This window comes from Athene noctua, chromosome 5, assembly GCF_965140245.1.
Source record: "Athene noctua chromosome 5, bAthNoc1.hap1.1, whole genome shotgun sequence".
Classification (NCBI taxonomy): Eukaryota; Metazoa; Chordata; class Aves; order Strigiformes; family Strigidae; genus Athene; species Athene noctua.
The window spans coordinates 50,052,444-50,070,194 of NC_134041.1; the positions used below are offsets into that span (position 1 = coordinate 50,052,444).

The following is a 17,751-nucleotide window of genomic DNA, read 5'->3' on the forward strand; positions in this document are numbered from 1 at the left end:
TCTTGTACTAGTATGAATAGTCTGTCATAGACAGACTCGTGTAAAGTCTGTATACATTGTTTCTTGCCAGTATCCCATTTGCTTCACATCTGGAGTATTACTAGTGTTGCTGGAAGAAATAGATGCAGCAAGGTAGGTAGCTATGTGCTGAACATCTTCATCATATTAGTAAGCAGTTCCTTCTAGAAGACAGGTGCCTTAATTGTAATAGTAACTGATCAAAACCACAAGGAAGTAGTGCAGAATACAGCTACAACGTAGCTTTAAGTGACTTGCTGAGACTTCACGAGTCTTGGCTCAGTCTTGCCTTAAATGCCTTGCAGATAATTCTAGAGAACACTGCCTAATCTGTAACAAAAGGAACAAAGCAGGTATGGATAGAGTGTCAGTTTTAGAAAATACCTTAAGATGGATGAGGTTTTGGGTCCAGTGAAATCAAATAGCTCTAGAATTAATTAACAACTGCACCTAAAAGCTTTTAATTGGTGCTATTTACACATCCATCAATTTAATTTTCACCGCTTGAAAGTCTGTGGAAATCAATTTGCAGTAATACAATAAGTAAACCACCGTGATAGAACAGGCTTGAAAAAGGAAAGGGGTTTCTTCTGTGTGTATGTGTGTCTGTAAACAGTAATTCTGCAAGAATTGAGCAGGTAGTTGGTTTAGCAGTGAAGCAATATGCTTGAGTCATCAACAGTCAATTTGAAGACGGAAGTCTGGAGAGCTATTAAGCCAAATACGTATGTTAAAGCTGTAAAAAGTGATAGTTTTTGTAACAATAGAACTTGTGAATGAGCACATACAAATATATACATTAAAACATCAACGATAGCGAATTGATGTTTCCTTGCTGGAAGGATGTTAAGAAATGCGATCCAGCAATGCTTCCATACACTATTGATGTTACAGTATTAATTTTATTTGCATATTTGAAAATACACACAAAAATATTAATGAAACAGTAAAGCTGAGGAAAAGGACAACACATGTCCATTAATCTAAAACATTCAGACAGCTTTTTTGCCACTAATCATATGAAGTAGAGTCCTATTTTCAGCTTGTACACAGCAGTACATTAGGTCAAGCTGCTCTAACGTCTGGGGCTGTTCACTTTACAAAGAAATTGCTGAAATCAGTGATCTGTAGTAAAGGTAACAAATGGAAAGAGTAGATCACTGTGGGAATTCTCATTTTAAAAGTGAAAATGTCCTACAGGAAATCGGAATTAAATAGCAGTCAAAGGACTGGGCTGTAGTATGTAGTTGTTCTTCACAAGGCTTGGAAGACCCATGTTGCCACAGATGGAAATCAGAAACGAGTACATACGCTTTGGCTTCTTGTGTTAAATACGGATGCTTTTCTGATAAAAGTGACGTGGGATTGAACTTTATGAATGACATCTCTTGCTACTCAGTTGGTGCTCTTAAGGAGTATTTTCCATCATTTTGGATTTTCTTCTTTTAGTATCTGATCCATGTGTTTTGGGATGTTGAAAGAAATTATTAAAAAAGTCTTCGTCTTAGCAGTTCAGTTTAAGAAACTCTTACAATGTGTTTCAGTTTTGTTGAGTCTTTTGTGTTGTTTTGGCTGTCAATTAGAACCAGGGAGCTGTGCTGATGGTTCTCTACTATTTCAGCAACACTGTCAAAGCGCTGGATAGAGAAAACAAAAATTAATTAGTGCTTGCTTCCTTTAATGCTGTAGTATTGTTAGTAATCACTGCATTATCTTTTTTTCTTTGCTTCTCCCACCATCAAAGAAAGTGAAACTAGTTACCAAGTGAGATGCTCTGCCTTTTAGTAAGAGCACTGATCCTGCTCTTAGTCCTGATTCTAGTCATAAACAGATTAAATTTGGACAATGGAAGATACTGTGGTCACTAGCTGTCTCACCTCATGTTTCTCTCCATTTTTGATTACCACCTGCACAAACTGAACCACAGAGGCTGTTACATGGCATATTAAACTGACACTGCTTTCAAGTTTAGCTTAATATATACCAGGCTGCAGACTGTGGAAACTGCTTCGTCTGTGGTTCAGCCACCTCAGAGAGAGGGCAGTCTCCAGGAGTAATATGGTACAGCTAGCCATCAACGAGAACTGTTTCAGGTATGCAGTTTTTAATATCTGTCACTGTAAATTAATATCCAGAACCTGCTAGGTCTGTTGCTTTTCCTTTTGGTGTTTGGTCAAATACAGATTTTGGACTGTCTTTCTCCTGAGGTAATTTCTGACCCTTTGTTGAAGGCCAGATAAGCTCCAGGCTCTTATTTATTCTGTAACCTGAAAACCATTGCCTGGGAGGCAGATAATTAGGCTAAGGCAAGGCTGCTTTCACATCCCTGAAAAGACATGTGCAGTGATAACAGTTTTTATTGGTATTTGGGTTTCAAGTTTCTATTTTGCTGTCAGAGTAATTATCTGTGTGATATAATAGCCAACCAGTGATTTTTGCACTATAGAACTATAGTTTAACGTTTTCTTTATGTGAAAACATGAGTAAAATACTTTCATTCTCACTTTTGATAGACAGGGGTTTTGTTGGTATTTGTTTGTTGGGGGTTTTTGTGTTTTGTTTTTTTGGGGTTGGTTTTGGGGTTTTTTTTTTGAGCATGATGGTTCTTCCTTTATGATTTTTCCAAGAAACTTAAATAGAGTATTAACTAGTTAACTGTTTAACTATTAACTATCTAGTTAACTATTCACCTTAACTAGAAGGTGAATAGAGGACTATCAACAGCTGGAGAATTTATCTAGCAGCTGCAGCTCTGATCCCAATAACTTTTCAAAACAGTTCTACGATTACATTTTACATTGATCTGTGGTTTTAATTGCAGTATGCGGGAGCTGATGTTACATTGGTTTCTCTAGCTTGATGTAATAGATCAGTCATTATATAGGGTATACTTTATCCTGATAAATGAAGAATCCTTTTGGTCATAGTGCAGTATATCTTAATCCTTGTTTATTAAAGGTATATAACTGAAAACAGTTAGGAATCCCCCTCCCAGTCATCTCACCTCTTCACCACTTTTTTCTCTGCCCAGTGCATATTGTCTTGTTGATTCAATAAATCGTATAGGAATGTTGTATACTCTTTTGTTGTAAAACACAACCAGTGTGTATGGTTGCCGTGAATCCTGCCCAGAACTCTTTCTTATTAGAAAAGATCCATCCTAAAGAGAGAAAAGTAGTAAGTGCATTCAGCTTTTTTCCAACAACTTACTTGTTTTTAGCTGAGTATTTTCATCTATATTAGCATTAAACCCTTTCATCCCATCAGAAAAACTGTATAGCAGGAGGTGAGAAGTAGCATGTATTCCTGCTAACAGTAGCTTACAGAGGTATCATTTAAGACCCACTTTTGCTGCTACCCGTACTCTCTCAGCCAGAGAAAGAACAAAGAAATAAACACACGGTGGCAGCAGTCTGCTGGGGTCCACAGATTTATTAGGAAGTGAAGTTACTATCTGTGGCAGAAGTAGGCAAGAAAGTAGTGAGGTGGAGATCCTTTCCCAGAGCTGTAAAAAGCACTCTGTAGCCCAGTGCTCACTAGCTAACAGTGGCCCACACTGGTGATAACTCCAGTGCTCTGCCCCTCTATCCTGCTTTGTGGAGCTGGGCAAGGGTGGAAATGGACCTGATGCTGAAGATGTACCTCTACATGTTACCATTTCCTTCCATGACGCTAGCTTTTGTACACAGAATAGTTGAGAGAACTCAAAATTCTCCAAATATCTAAATGCATAGTGTTGCTATTTCAAAACGCATTGCAGCATCAGCCTTTCCAGTAGCTGTTTTTACATGAGCCATTGGACAGTGGTGGAGATAATTTAAAAGTTGTGGGGCTTTGCCTTCCATTTTAGTGGGTGCACATGAACTGCCAGGTCTTCTTCAGCTCTCTAATCTGCAATACCTTTCTCTGCAGTGCACCAGCCATTGAGTTACACCAATCCAATTTTGTCTTGGGATGTAAACCATAGTTAGTTTCACCACAATAATTTCATGTTTGACAGTATTTGCATGGCACAGTACTCTGACCTGTTCAGAATACAACTGATGTTCTTAGAATATGTTGGGTTGACTTTTGGTTTTTCTTTTTTTATTTGAAGTTTTTCATAAAATAGACATTCTTTAAAAGTGACGTACCTTGTTTGATCGGTACAATGCATCTTCCGCTGTTTTCCTATCACAGGTAGCAGCATACCATGCTTTACTATGAACACCAGCATCCTAGAAAGAGAGGAACAGTGTTTCACCTGTAAAATAATAATAATTATAATAATAAAGAATATGCCCTATAGGGGAGTTATGGCTAATAATGACAGCTGTGAAGAGCTCAAATGCAGAACACTTTAGAAAACAGAATTTAGAAAATTCTTTGCCAGGAGCTCACTGTTTTTGTTGGATAGAGGTAGGACAAAGAAAAACTAGTGTGTCAAAACAGTGGTAACAGAGGTGTGATAGAAGGCTGATGGATGACAGAAGAGAGAAAAATGCCTTGGGAAAGGTAGTCAGGTTCAACTGGAGGGTGGTTTGGTATTTTTAAAGCAGGAAGGTATTCTAGTAGAATTTAAATAGTGTTTCTAGGAAATGTTGATGAATAACTTGAACATTAAGAATTTAAATGCTGCTCAACTGTGGGCTAGCCAATGAAATGTCCAGGCTGGATAGACATCTGAGCTTTGGGAATGAAGCTTCCCATATACTTAATGCTATTTGTGAACATGATCATGATTGCCTCCATCTGGATAGCATGCAGGTTGGATAAGTGCATCTTTTTGTTGTTATTAAATAAGGACAAATGGATGAAGTTCTACAAAACAGAGGAATAATTAATGTCTTTATTAATAGAGCAGTTCAGCCTCCAGTGCCTTCATCCGACACATGAGATACAGATTCAGTTCCAGTTCTCTGTTGGATTGAGTTTGAATATATCTTTACATTTGAAACACTGCTCTTCTCTAAAAGGCATAAAACCATGTTTACTGTGGAGAAGGATTACAGCTGTGACAGAATACAAGAGCGGCTTATGTTTTATAACATATCTTTTGTCATCTCTGTATGTTATTCCCTGTGAACATCTCACAAAGATCATCCTTCTCCGTATTTTGTTAAATGCTTGACTGCGTTCTGTACAGTAAGTGAACTTAACCTGTTCCTCCTGGAACACATGGAAAACATGGGACAAAGGACTTCATGGATGGGGGCATAGGTGCAGACCTGAAGATACAAGGTAGAAAGATCGGCATCCTAAAGATAGCAGGATTCTGTTGTAGAAGATAAAAGCTCTCATAGCAAAGTAAGTGCAAAGATAAAAAGATGTGAGGAGGTGATAGAAGTTGGGAGTGCATAGTATGAGATTATGATCTGAGGAAGTTTTTTTGGTAGAAAACTGTAGCAAGATGATGCAGGATTGAGTGTGTATTTGGGAACAGGAGTGAAGTTTAGGGGAAAGATATGGGGGATTTCAGAGAAGTATAAAAAGGAATGATACTCAAGGAAAGGACAGGATGTGGGATTAGAAGCAGCACGAAATTTATGCATTATCAGACTTCAATAGCTAGAAGATTAACTAACATTATAAAACCTGCAATCATAAGAAGTGAGATCTTGCTGCAGAGGCTGATGCAAAAGCTAACTCGAGTGAGTGGAGAGGCTATAGAAATGGTGCTGCACATATTTCCTAATGATACTTCTGTGTATTGACCTTTCTGGTCATTTGAACAGTTTTGCTCCACTTTATAGTAACAAGCTTAATGATAAAATTCATTTCACACAAGTTTTGTCACCTCTGTACAAAACAGATGAAAGGTGAAGTTGCAGCTTATGGCTGAGCTGGTCTAGCTGGCTTATTGCTGTCAGAAAGGGAATGTCTTGGCTTCTCCCTTGCGCTCATTTTGTTGCTCATCTGATCCCACAGTGAGGTAATTCACTTTAGTAATCTTGCAGAAAAAAAATCATTACTTTTTTGTTTTGTCTTGTTTTGTATTTGACTGCCAGGTTGGTTTTCTGTCAGTTTAATGAGTTGTATAAGCCCACTGGAGGATCAGAGAAACACCAGAGAAGTTTGTGGCTGGGAGGGGAGTTGTCAGCAAGGAGAGAACAGAGCCTTCACTTTGAGGGCATTGTACTAAATTTTTAAGATTGGCTCAAGTCATAGCAACATACAACTTTACCTCTAAATTTCTTCCATGTATTTCCCCAGTCACAGAGAAATTGAATCACTATTCATTGGAAAAAGATACAATGAGAGGAATTGCAAGTATGCAGGGTACTCAGCCACTTAGAGAACAAGTCCAGTAAACCAATCTTTGTTCAACAGAACAAGGATTTAACTGCCCCTATACCTTTCTTCTAGTACTATCTGTAGCCTATAGTCCGGAAGCAGAGAGCTGCTACCAAAGTTTGGATGGGAACCAAACAAATAATGAACCTTATGGGCATGAATCATGTCTGCAAGCACCGGTATTGTGCAGGATCTACAGCAAATGATACCACTCAACATAATTGGTGGGAAAATAACACTAACTAACAGTTAATATATTTCCCTTTTTTTAAAAAAAGAAAAAAAAACAAAACCAAAAAGGATGTTTTATTAAGCTCTGGTTTTACCCATGGCTGTTGCATAAAAGCTGCAAATATAATTGCTACAAGCTGTTTATTTAGTGTCTGCTGGATTGTTTATTTGAAAGCAATTTTTATAATAAATATCCAGTATGACATACTGTTAAAATTTTTCCAGAACTTCAAGTCCTTTGTGTTCTTCACTGTTGTATTATCTTTGTCATGTCAGGCTTTAGAACATTTAATGTTATTGGCTCTGCATAACGGAGCCTTTGTTTTGCACTCAGCAGAACTATTTTTACCTTGTTTGTGACTACTACGCTAATAAGAATGGCTTCCTGCATTTTGTAGTCTCCCTTCATCCAAAATGAGAATAAGTGGAACAGCACTGTAATAAGAATAACTTCGCAGTTGCTGAGATTATTCAAAGCTTAATATTGCAACAAAACACAGAAAAAAGAATTGGTCATAAAACCGACAGCATTAACTGGAATGAGGTCTGTTTAAAGGAACAGAAAGCAGTAAGGACTTGGAAGAGACTAAAACATGTAGGGGAGGCATCACAGCATCATATAAGAGGGGCAGCAGTGAGTTTTTTGTCAGTTCTTAAAACTCTGCTGACACCCCAAACCGTAATAAATAGGGAAATGTTCATAAAAGTGATTCTACCCTCTGCATCCTGCTGTGTTGGGCCAGCCAGCAGAGCATCCCTGTTTCTTCCTACAAATTCCTGGGATTTCTTAGCATGTCACATCAGTGCAGGCTAATGCTAATACCTGCAGATGGCTTTGTTGTATCTGCTTGGTACACTTTTTTTTTTCAGGACACAGTATGTACAGCTATAAGTTAGAAAAAAGTAGGCAATTAAAAACTTTTTATAACCATCTATATCAAAGACTAAAGTACATTTTACAAGCATTTTACAAGCTTTCCTTGTTTCAAATGATGTCAAAGTATTATAAACTGGGGAGTCAGGAAGACCTGAAACTAGAAAGCTTTTTCACGTTTTGTTTAAAGTGACTAGTAGAGTGCCAAGGTTTGGTATAATGCTATTTACATATTTTTCTGCAGTTTGTTAAAGCTCTCCTATGCTATATGTTCTAAGCATTTTTTTTTTTTTTTTTTTGTATGAAAGCTAACAGTCAGATTATTTGTGCTACAGAAAGTCTTCACTGCAAAAGGGGACATGGATGCTGTCCACAAAAGGGGCATGATTTTTATTTAGAAAGCAGGTAGGGGCGGAAAACATACTTCAAATAAAAGATAAGATTTCTGGAATGTGTATTTAGCTGATGTTATACCTGGTCTGCTGTACTTGAATTAGATGAAATGCTGATGTGAGGGGAAGTACCCAGAGAACGGTTTGCAGCTTCTGGCACTTCTAGAAAAGGGAAAGAACAACATGTATAAGTTTTCAAAGTATATTTGTTTTGCTGTAAGAAAACAATTTGTTACAAGGACTTTGGAAGATCTGGAAATCTTTGGTATCATTTGGCAAAGCTTTCTACTGTAAATGTATGGACCCTATATAAGTGCCTGGGACACCTGCCTGCTCCGGAGACTTGCTTATAGGGAGAGAAACAGTTTGGTTAATAACAGTTTGGTTAACAACTTGGTTAAAAGCCAGAGCTAGACTTAAAATGCAAGAAAAAAAACCAACCACCACCTAAGTGAATCAATGTAGCAACAGATAAAGAAAACGAAGGAACACAATGCAAAAAAGCACAGTCCAGTGTAAGTAGTTATATAGGTGAGGGAGTCAGGAAAACAAATGTAGCTCAGACATAATTTTTCACTAATTTAGTCCAACTGAAGTGTTTGTATATGTGTGCAAGAAGTCTAGACAGCTAAACAGAGAAGCAGAACTAGTAGGAAAGATTGTGAAGCTTAATTATAATTGTAATAACAAATCATAGTAGAAAAAAAGCTATTAGGGCTGGAATACAGATGTTGAAGAGTTTAAGAAGTTAGAAGGGAAATGGTTACCTAGTGTTGCGTAGTATTGATATGACAGGAATATAGGAAATAAGTATAGGTAATTGTCTTCTGGTGAAACAGATTCTTGGTCAAAGACAGTATAGGTGTCTGCTCTAGGTACTTGTGATGAGCGCTGGGTAAAGATCAGTATCATTACACCAGAGAAGATGATTGTAGAAAGTTGAGTGTTACTTATTCTGTTAATATGGGAGGTTTTATTTGCTCTTGGTGTTACTTACTGGGTAAAAGAATACTACTAGGATTTTTAGGACTCACCTATTCCTGGACATGATACTTTGCAGACTGCTTTATTAAATATTCATTAATACAATTCTGATTTAGATTTTGGTTTCAGAAATCAGTAAGAATATTATAGGGGTGATCACACAGTGACTCAGAATTAAACAATTGAATTGGACTGGAGAGGTCAAAGATACCTGTGTGAATTAGGTTTAGAACTTCTTTTGTAGTAAAGGTGCAACTGTTTGGAAGCTGCATTCCAAGTACACAGGAGACATTATAAGAAGCAGTTCCAGCTCTCAATGAATGAATAATCACCTGAAGAGGGCTATTCAATATTAAGAGTTTTGGGTTTTCTGTCAAATTTTGACTGACCAGCTGCAAAAGTTACAGCTGAGAAGTACATTCTAGGAATAAAGTAAGAATTGCCAGAAGTCAGGCTGAATTAGACTTTATAAAAGGAAATTAAAATAAGTAATAAGAGATTCCTTAGCTGTGCAAAAAAGAAAGAGAAATGGGACTGTCTGCAGTAAGAATTTTATTGATTTTAAAGATAATCCAGGTAGTAAACCAATAGTAGTTCTGGTACTGAAATGGAAATTTCCACAACCAAACTCTAAGCAAAACTCATATACCTTAGTGCAATTGAACTGGTGGGCCCAGATAACCTTTTTCCCAGAAATTTTAAAGACTGGCACATGAAATTACAGGTCTGGTAACAATTATTTTAAATAAGTTTCAAGTCAGGGTGGTACCATATGATTAAAGAAGACCAAACATAATTGCTATACTTAAAGTGGAAAAAGTGACCTGAGCAACTACAGAACACAAAGGCCTAGGAGAGACTTTGAAGGAAAGAACATTAAGATTTGGAGGCAAAGGTATAACTACAAAGAGAAAATCTGAAATTTACCCAAGTAGGTAAAAATGTTACAGATCTTTCATAAAATAACAGAGTTCTACAGAGGGTATTAATATGGTACTGTACTTCAGTAGAGCATTTAATACTGTGCCATATGGGAAATTAGTACTTTTTATGAAGATGATGAAGGTTGGCACCAGGCTTGAGGTTGGTGAAAAGGAAGAGATGGCAGGTTATGCTGAAGGGACAATAGTGATTAGAACCAACTGTATCTGTGATTAAGTTGTTATTGGACCTGTCACAGAGTAAGAGTGTATTAAAGAAAGTTTACTAATCACAGCATCACTTAGCACCAGATGACCTTGAAGAATAGTTACATTTCAGGGATTAGTGAGAATTTATGCTACAAGTTGAAGCACATCAGTTGTGCAACAGGAACAGTCTATTGCATGAATATGAACCATTATTATACTTCCACAGCACAGGAGATGTAATTGCAACATACATCAAGCAAACATTTCCAGGAAATAGAGAGAAGTACTAAAAACACTGCCTAAATTTAAGATAAACCAAATGCAGATTTCTACGTGCAATTCTCACCATCCATTTACAATGGGAAAGATATGCTCAGACTGAAATGTGCAGAAAAAGGATTGTAGGAAGGGCTGCAAGTGTCTGCTAACAAGAGAGTAGAAAAATATTAGATCTAATTTGCACTTCTGTACAAAGAGAGTTCATATACATATTACCTAATTTATTTTTAGCCATGAAATCTGTCTTTGAAAGTACTACTTACAGAAGAGCTTTAGTGTTTGCATTATAAAAACACTTTTTTTTTTTTTTTTTTTTCTTTCCTCCCTGCAGAGAAAGAATAAATTGCTAGAAGCAATAATAATCTGTCTGGCTTCTAGGCAACAGAAGCCTGGAACAGCCCAGAAATGTCATATTTAGGGTTCTTCTGTGGCAGAAATTGACAGTATCTTTATTGTGATGGGAACTGACCCAAGCTTCTTTTGGTAGAAATCTGCAGTAGTCACAAATGGGAATGAAGCACCCAATTTTCATCAATTTATGCAATAATCCTGACATACTCCCATAATTTTACTAGCTGAGCTAAACCCCTGGATACCTGATCTCCTCTTTGTATCCATTACAGACACAAATGTTAATTCCATGCATGGCATCTTGAAATAATCTTAATTCAAATATTAATTTGAAATTACAAATTAATTGCATTTTAATTCAAAATCTGGATTATACTTACTTGGCAGAATTGAGGACTTTTGGAGCAGAGGCCTGAAATAAATATCAATAGATTACAGAAAGGTCTGAGGAGATCTGAAAATATTAAAATTATGTATTTGAAGCATGCAGTGATAGAACATATTCCATCTCATCCATCTGTCCATTGAGAAATAAGGGCCAGATACAGGTATTAAAAAAAAATCCTATCGCACTAGTACTTCTGGTTTAAATTTCATCACCTAGTGATTATATCCTCCCATGCTTTTTGGTGGTGGTGATAGTATTTGGATGCATTTCCTGTGTTTTATTTTTTGCTACTGTGAGGCTTCAAGAAACATGACTTTCAAAAGGCAACAGAAGGATACCGAGAAGACAGTGCTCCCCTTTGAACTTCTAACAGCTATGTTAAGACTGAGCACTAGGAGCTGGTGCACTGAAATATTCAAAAGATGATGAAAAGAGATTTTACTTTTGGGAACCACTTGGAAGGGGTGGAAGCGGAAGCTCTTGGCTGGAACCTCGTCGTCGTTCTGCTGCTGTAGGTTTTTCTGTAGCTGGGAAAACAAATTGTAGAGTCAAGGTTTCTTCCGAAATATGTTGTCCCAGGTAAGTCTCAGTAGTTGAAGGAGGGTTTCTTTTATTATTGTAACTTTGGGGGTTTTTCCTTACATGGCAGCTTGGCAAGCTGCTGCTTTCTTTATTAACAAGTGGCATACCACCAAATTTCTAGGCAAACAGCCACGCTGTGAACGCCTGCAGGAGCTCAGCGGGAGACTTGCCTTCCGAGCAGCGGGGTGAGCGCGGGGAGCGCGCTGGGCAGGCTGCCTGCCAGAGCTCAGCCGGGCGAGCGGCCGGCTGCCTGCACCCTACCCTCGCGTTAGACAGCAGCTCCTGCTGAGTTTTTGCCTGGAGGAGCTGCCGCCCTGCACAGAGGGGAGATGCATTTTCTGCCTCTTGCCAGGAGTCGCCTCCGTGTGAGGTGGTTCTGGCTGAGTTCACCATGATGCACGCGCTTTGCCTCCCTTCCCCACGTCAGAGGACTGTATGGCACATTGCTGGTCCGTTATGTGGTATGTTACCCTGCCAGTAACCTCAACAGTTTCACTGTGACTGCTTTTAGAGAACAATGATACTCAGTGCAACCAAGACTGGGCAGATCCAGTTTGAAACTGCTAAAACCAAACCCCCTCAAAAACCTAGAGTAAATTGAATGTGGTGTTGTTTGTCTCATGTTTTTAATAAAATGAAAATTAAATTCTGATAAATGTCAACTTTTTCACAATAGTAGAGATAGTTTACCTTCATTTGCAGGTAAGGTCTCTCTGGAAGGTAAACATGGTTTCTGCAGTAAAACAGAAGGCAATCAAGTATTAAATGGCATGTCACTTGTACAGCAAATGTTTGTATTTTTATAGTTTTTGTGAACTAGTTTACATTTAAAATTGACAGCATCCTGGAGGGATTAGGCGGTAGCTACATGGCCATTCTGTGAAGAGCCTAGTTGTATGACCTTGAAGCCTGGGATTTTGTAAAGTAGATCTGGAAAGGATCCCAGTTTGTGTGTATAAATAGATGGACAAAAGTAAAATCTAGAGAAACGCAAGCCTATTTTTTTTTTTTTTTGGTAAACTCGCATCAGTAAGCTTACGGTGTAACAAATGGTTCGTTCTTATCACAAGTCAAAAAAAATGAAATGTCCATCCCAAATACTTGCGAATCAAAAATTTCAGTATTTTCATCTTTGTCAAGCTATGCTCACAAATGTCTGAACACATTTGTTTTTACTGAAAGTTAAACTGTCAGTTTAGCTCACAGTAAAACAACCTTCCAGTTTCATTTTTTTTTCATTTTGAAACAATGATCATAAACTGTCAGTTTCAAAACATTTTTCAAATTAATTTCTTTTAAAATTTCAACCAGTTGTCTTGCTTTCTCCGACAAGAGGTTTCACAATATTTTTCTAATGATGAAATACTTAGTGAAAAACCTCCAATAAATTCTGGTAAAATTCTGCACCTTTCTTGAGCTATCACTCTTACAATAAATCCATGTTCCCCATATGCAGCCCTGTGTATTTCAGGGAATACTTCTGAATGGCCTGTGTTCCCATTTCTCATTTTATTCAGTTCTTGCACTGTTTTCATTGTTACATTCTATTGAGTCCAAATATCCCTTTAATCAAAATATTTTTCTACATGAGCTTTCTCACTGCTGCTTAGTTCACATAACAGCACCCAAATATTTCCTTTCTTTTATAAGCCTGTCTCCTATACTTTTTTGCATTTATATTGTACCCAAACGAATGATAAAATTAAGTTTTACAATAAATTAAAAGTTACCTGTAAAATTATAGTTTGATTATACAAGTCAACTTACTGGTGAATTTACTGCATTAGAAGTTTTCTTTCTGCAGGTTGGAGGAAAAAGAATATGTGAATTCATTTAGCAACTAAGCATCATGTTCATTGATTCCCAAGATATTTCTGGCCAAGATCGATATCCTTACTGGACAGCTGTAGCAGTTGAGGGGTGGGGTATCAGATGTAGCACGGGTACTCGGAAAGGTACTTATGATGTGCAAGGAAGCTAGATTCTGTCCAATATTTAAGATGACAATTTGGGTTGGGCAGAAGATTTTTAATGAAAAACACAACTTTCTGCATTTATAGGCATGCACGTGCTACTGCTGCAGAATGTGACTAAACTAAGCAAGCCAGTGAGTATCTGCCTTCAGTGATAGGCAGTGAAGGGCAATGCCACTGACATTCAAACAGCATTGCTCCAGAAATAACAAAACAAAAGCTTGCCTTTACCTAGTCAGAGTATCTTTCATGATCCGCAATAAAAATTACTCCTCAATTCTGATTGCCATAGGCAAGGATAGGAGTTAGCTCCTAATACACCTATTAACCCCATCCCCAAAGTAGTTTTATTATTTTTTACTCACAGGCCCCTTGGTAGTGGAGATGGGGCTGCTCCAGTGGGAAATCTGGATTCTTGTGTGTTACTGAAGCTATGATCTAGAGATGGAAACAACATATTCAGTATGCAATATAAGCCGTATCTGAACAGTGGAGTTAACACTGAAATGGCAGTGAGGAAATGTAGTAAAAGTAAAAAATATCCATTATTTTAAATTTTTGTCTTAATGTGTTTTCAGTCTTAATGTGTTTGATTATACTAGAAAACAGTTCAGTAACATTTCTTGCTTAGTGCTGACTGTTACAGATAAGATTTACACTGACATACTCCACTATATGGTATATTAAGGTCACTAGTGACATATTAACAATAAATCCCTCTCATATTGCTATGTTTTCAGTAGAGAATACTTACTTTCATCATTATTGTTTGTTTCATGGTCCTGTAATGGAAAAATACATTATATTTGATAATAAGCAATTAAAAAATGAATTATTATTAAATGGAAGGTATATAAATAAATAATCTGGTCTTGGTGATCTGTAGTAATGTTTAAAGAAATATTTGTACAGATGCATATAGTATCCACTTTTCATCAGCCTTTATGACAACATTTGAAAAGTTTTAGCAAACCACAATCTAATTTTGAACATTCCATTAACCTCGAGACTGTCTGTAGCATTGAGAAAATTGGCCCTGAACTTTGCAACAAGACCTTTTGGTTCACATTTCATTTCCGAGATGGAAAGCAGGAATTCTGCAGCACATTTGAATATACTAAGAACACATCTTCCACTCAACAGAGGATACCAAGTAGACTGTCTTTTAACCATACTAGAGTTGAAGCAATCCAACCCATTTCCCAGTTTCTTTTGGGGATGCTTTTTTTCGGCTCCCACTTGTCTTTTAGGGAATCAGACTCCCATATGATAAGTACCTTTCAAAGAGGCACCAGTTATTAATTTGTCCATCTTCATCCATTGGGTTAATAGCTTTTCACTAATGTAGGTCACAAATGCATCCATTCTCTGGTTGGAGAGGTGTAACCCATCATCCAACAGTTGAGCGCGTGAGATCTGGAGAAATTTTTCTCCCAGTCAGCCCAGGCCTTTGAGAGGAACAAGGGTTGCAGTTCTGTTAACATGATCATGGCTGATTAGTGTCGAGAATGGATTGAATGGGAGCAGTTAACAGATGTTTCAATTATTGTTTTGCTTTGTCAGTGTGCATAGTCAGAGGTGGAAAGGCACAGAACAGCGCTGGACAACCATGATGCTCCTTACTATGTTTTTCTTTAAAACTGTAATGGCTGGCAACTTATACAACAAGGAAAGACTCAAAAATTTGGACAACACTGGGTAATTTTTTACTAGGCTGACTCTTGTGCTAAACTGTTTTGGTTTTTATTGTGTGTGGCAGTTTTTTGTTTGTTTGGTTGGTTTTTGTTTGTTTGTTCCTTTTGGGTTTTTGTTGTTGGGTTTGTTTGTTTGTGTTTTTTTTTTTGTTTCTTTGTTTGTTTTTTGTTTTTTTTTTTCCTAACCGTATATTGCTAAGAAAAGCTGAGAAATCAAGCCATTTCAAAAAAAGATAAATCCTGGACTTGGCATCACTCAGGAATTGTTCAGCATCTTACAGGATACAGATCTAAGAAAGAACGTTGTGATGAGGTGAAAGGGAAACTAAAATGGTGCTGCTGTTGAATGCAGAAGTGTGCAAAAACCCCAACATAAATACTTGGTATATCTAGAAATTCAAGGATTGAAAGTAAGACTATAAGATGTTTTTATACCTCCTGCATTATGTTACTGTAAAATCTAATGCTATGGTATGACCGCAAATTCCTAAATTTTAGGAGTCTAATTTCTCTGTGTAGTTATTGGTGGACATTATTTCTTAAGCACACTTCAGAGCATGGAGCTGGGACAGAGTCTGATGCACGCAGCTTTTGGCACAGATGCTGATGCAGTTACTGTCACCCTGTTTCTTGCTTCAAGTGCACCCTCTCTTGTGCTGGCACAACTGTTACTAGAGCTATGATACAGAACAATTTATGGAACTTATCTGGCTGAAAAAGAACTACTTATGCTTTTTTTTTTTTTTGTTCCAGCACCATGGAAGGGACAGACTAGGGACAAGAGTAGAGGAAGAGGAGGAATAACTTAAAGACAGCCTTAGGAGCCCAAAGCCTGTAATTACTGCTTCATGGACTGCATTTCATAGTGATACTGGTTGCTCAGACTACAGCCTGACATTTTGGAAGGATTCCATTTTCAGAAAGTATTAATCATTCATCATTTGAGAGGAGTGAGACTCAAGGATGCTTCAGATTGTGCAAAATCACCCATTGCTACCAAAAGTAAGGTTCCTGGAGTTCATCTGGTATTTTTCAGTACAATAAATTATTTTTGTGGACTGCGAAAAATATCACTCAAAACATCTGAAGTCTTTTCTTGGACCAATACAGATGTCCAATGTACCTTTTTTGTCCAAAAGATTAATAGCCACAGTTACAATATTAGATCAATCTGACATTCAGAGTCATCTGCTTCTGTTATAATACAGAACAGATAATAAAAAGCATCCATCTATTTATATATATAAAACACAAAGCAGCCTAAGTTCAACATTTTCTTTTATAGCGGCACATTACTCACTGGTTTTGGATGAAGACGATTTCTGGGAAGAGGCAAAATATTTCTGGAAAATATACACAGTAAGTTAAGATGAGTAGGATTTACTTATTTAATTGCTTGGCTCAGATAAGCATTTCAAGATCTAGAGAGGAGGAGGTCTGCAGTAAATGGATTTAATTGTAGCAATGCACTGCTGCAGTGGTTGTGATGCTGTGCCCTTAGTGTGGAACTACTCTAGAAGAGCTTCTGTCCTGGACATTGGGCCCCTTGCAGCTGTGCACAGGACCTCACCAAACACTGTAACAGTGTTGTGGATGCTACCTGCTCTTCCTGGGGCATATGGCCTCTTTTGGAGAGCAATGTCCTAAGGATGAGACAGTGGTTATGAAGCAGATTCCTACTCTTCTAGGGACACAGGAGTGAAATAGGCTGCACACTCAAGTTTCCTTTGCCTCTTTTCCTCCAGAGACTTGGCACATAAATCATCGATTTACTGTGTCCAGTTTCTTCACAAGCAATCCTGTGCCCCACCCCCTACAAAAACACCTCATTTGCAAGGGTACAGAAATGGGTAACAGGACTTTAAACTGGCTTGCAGAGATGTTTTACCCCTGCACTGGATCCCTAAAGGGACCTTCAAGAAAACAGTACCCATTTAGCAAACCAGCTTGAATACAGAATTTTGTAAGGAAATAAGAACTTTCAATTCTTACCTTGCCCCAATATCCCTAGCTATTTGTGTGTCCTGACAAGTGCTTACTGTCTGAAGGCTACACGATAAAGAGGAGAAAATTGTTTCTGCTAATATTTCCTATTGATATAAGCTGCTGTTGACTTACCTGGAAGTATCCAGCTTAGGTGACTCTCTGGTCATGCTGTGCATGTGGGAGTGCTCTGTATTCTGAGCAGGCATAGACAGGAGTGGCTTAGTGAACCTAATGATAAAACATGAATTTAGAAAGGAAAAATATATTTAACAGTGAATACAAAGGTAACTTCTCTTTCTCCTCCCCTACCCCCTCAAAATTCTAAAAAGTACCCTTAAGAGGTATTTCCTTTTAATATGTATTGTTTGGGTTATTGAAATTAATATAGAAATGGATGACAATCTTCATGTAGATAATCTAGGGAATTACTGTCTATATCTTCTAGATAGAGCATTACCAAACATATAGTATCTAGGTGAGAAAATGTATTTTCTGACATGTTTTAAAGCATGCACAAACATCCATAGCAATGGGTTACCTGGTTACCGGTGGTGGTGATGGTTTTTCCTGTAAGAGAGAAGGCAGTGAATTATTTG

General features: G+C 37.6%; 1 protein-coding gene across 3 annotated transcripts in view; it reads right to left on the minus strand.

Annotated features, from left to right (window-relative positions):
* Positions 1–940: 940 nt before the first annotated feature.
* BLNK (B cell linker) overlaps positions 941–17,751 on the minus strand; it is a 106,665-nt gene continuing 89,854 nt past the window's right edge. For 2 of the 3 annotated variants that reach the window (XM_074908396.1, XM_074908397.1), the window contains 13 exons: positions 17,694–17,722; positions 17,288–17,383; positions 16,470–16,512; positions 14,230–14,257; positions 13,841–13,913; positions 13,270–13,300; positions 12,193–12,235; positions 11,363–11,447; positions 10,913–10,944; positions 7,871–7,950; positions 4,152–4,235; positions 3,023–3,178; positions 941–1,655 (listed from right to left, as the gene is read on the minus strand). In XM_074908396.1, the coding sequence (XP_074764497.1) occupies positions 1,536–1,655; positions 3,023–3,178; positions 4,152–4,235; positions 7,871–7,950; positions 10,913–10,944; positions 11,363–11,447; positions 12,193–12,235; positions 13,270–13,300; positions 13,841–13,913; positions 14,230–14,257; positions 16,470–16,512; positions 17,288–17,383; positions 17,694–17,722 (900 nt within the window). In that variant the 3' untranslated portion in view covers positions 941–1,535. Of the gene's footprint in view, positions 1,656–3,022; positions 3,179–4,151; positions 4,262–7,870; positions 7,951–10,912; positions 10,945–11,362; positions 11,448–12,192; positions 12,236–13,269; positions 13,301–13,840; positions 13,914–14,229; positions 14,258–16,469; positions 16,513–17,287; positions 17,384–17,693; positions 17,723–17,751 lie in introns of those variants that run through there. The other variant, XM_074908398.1, reaches the window with a different exon arrangement.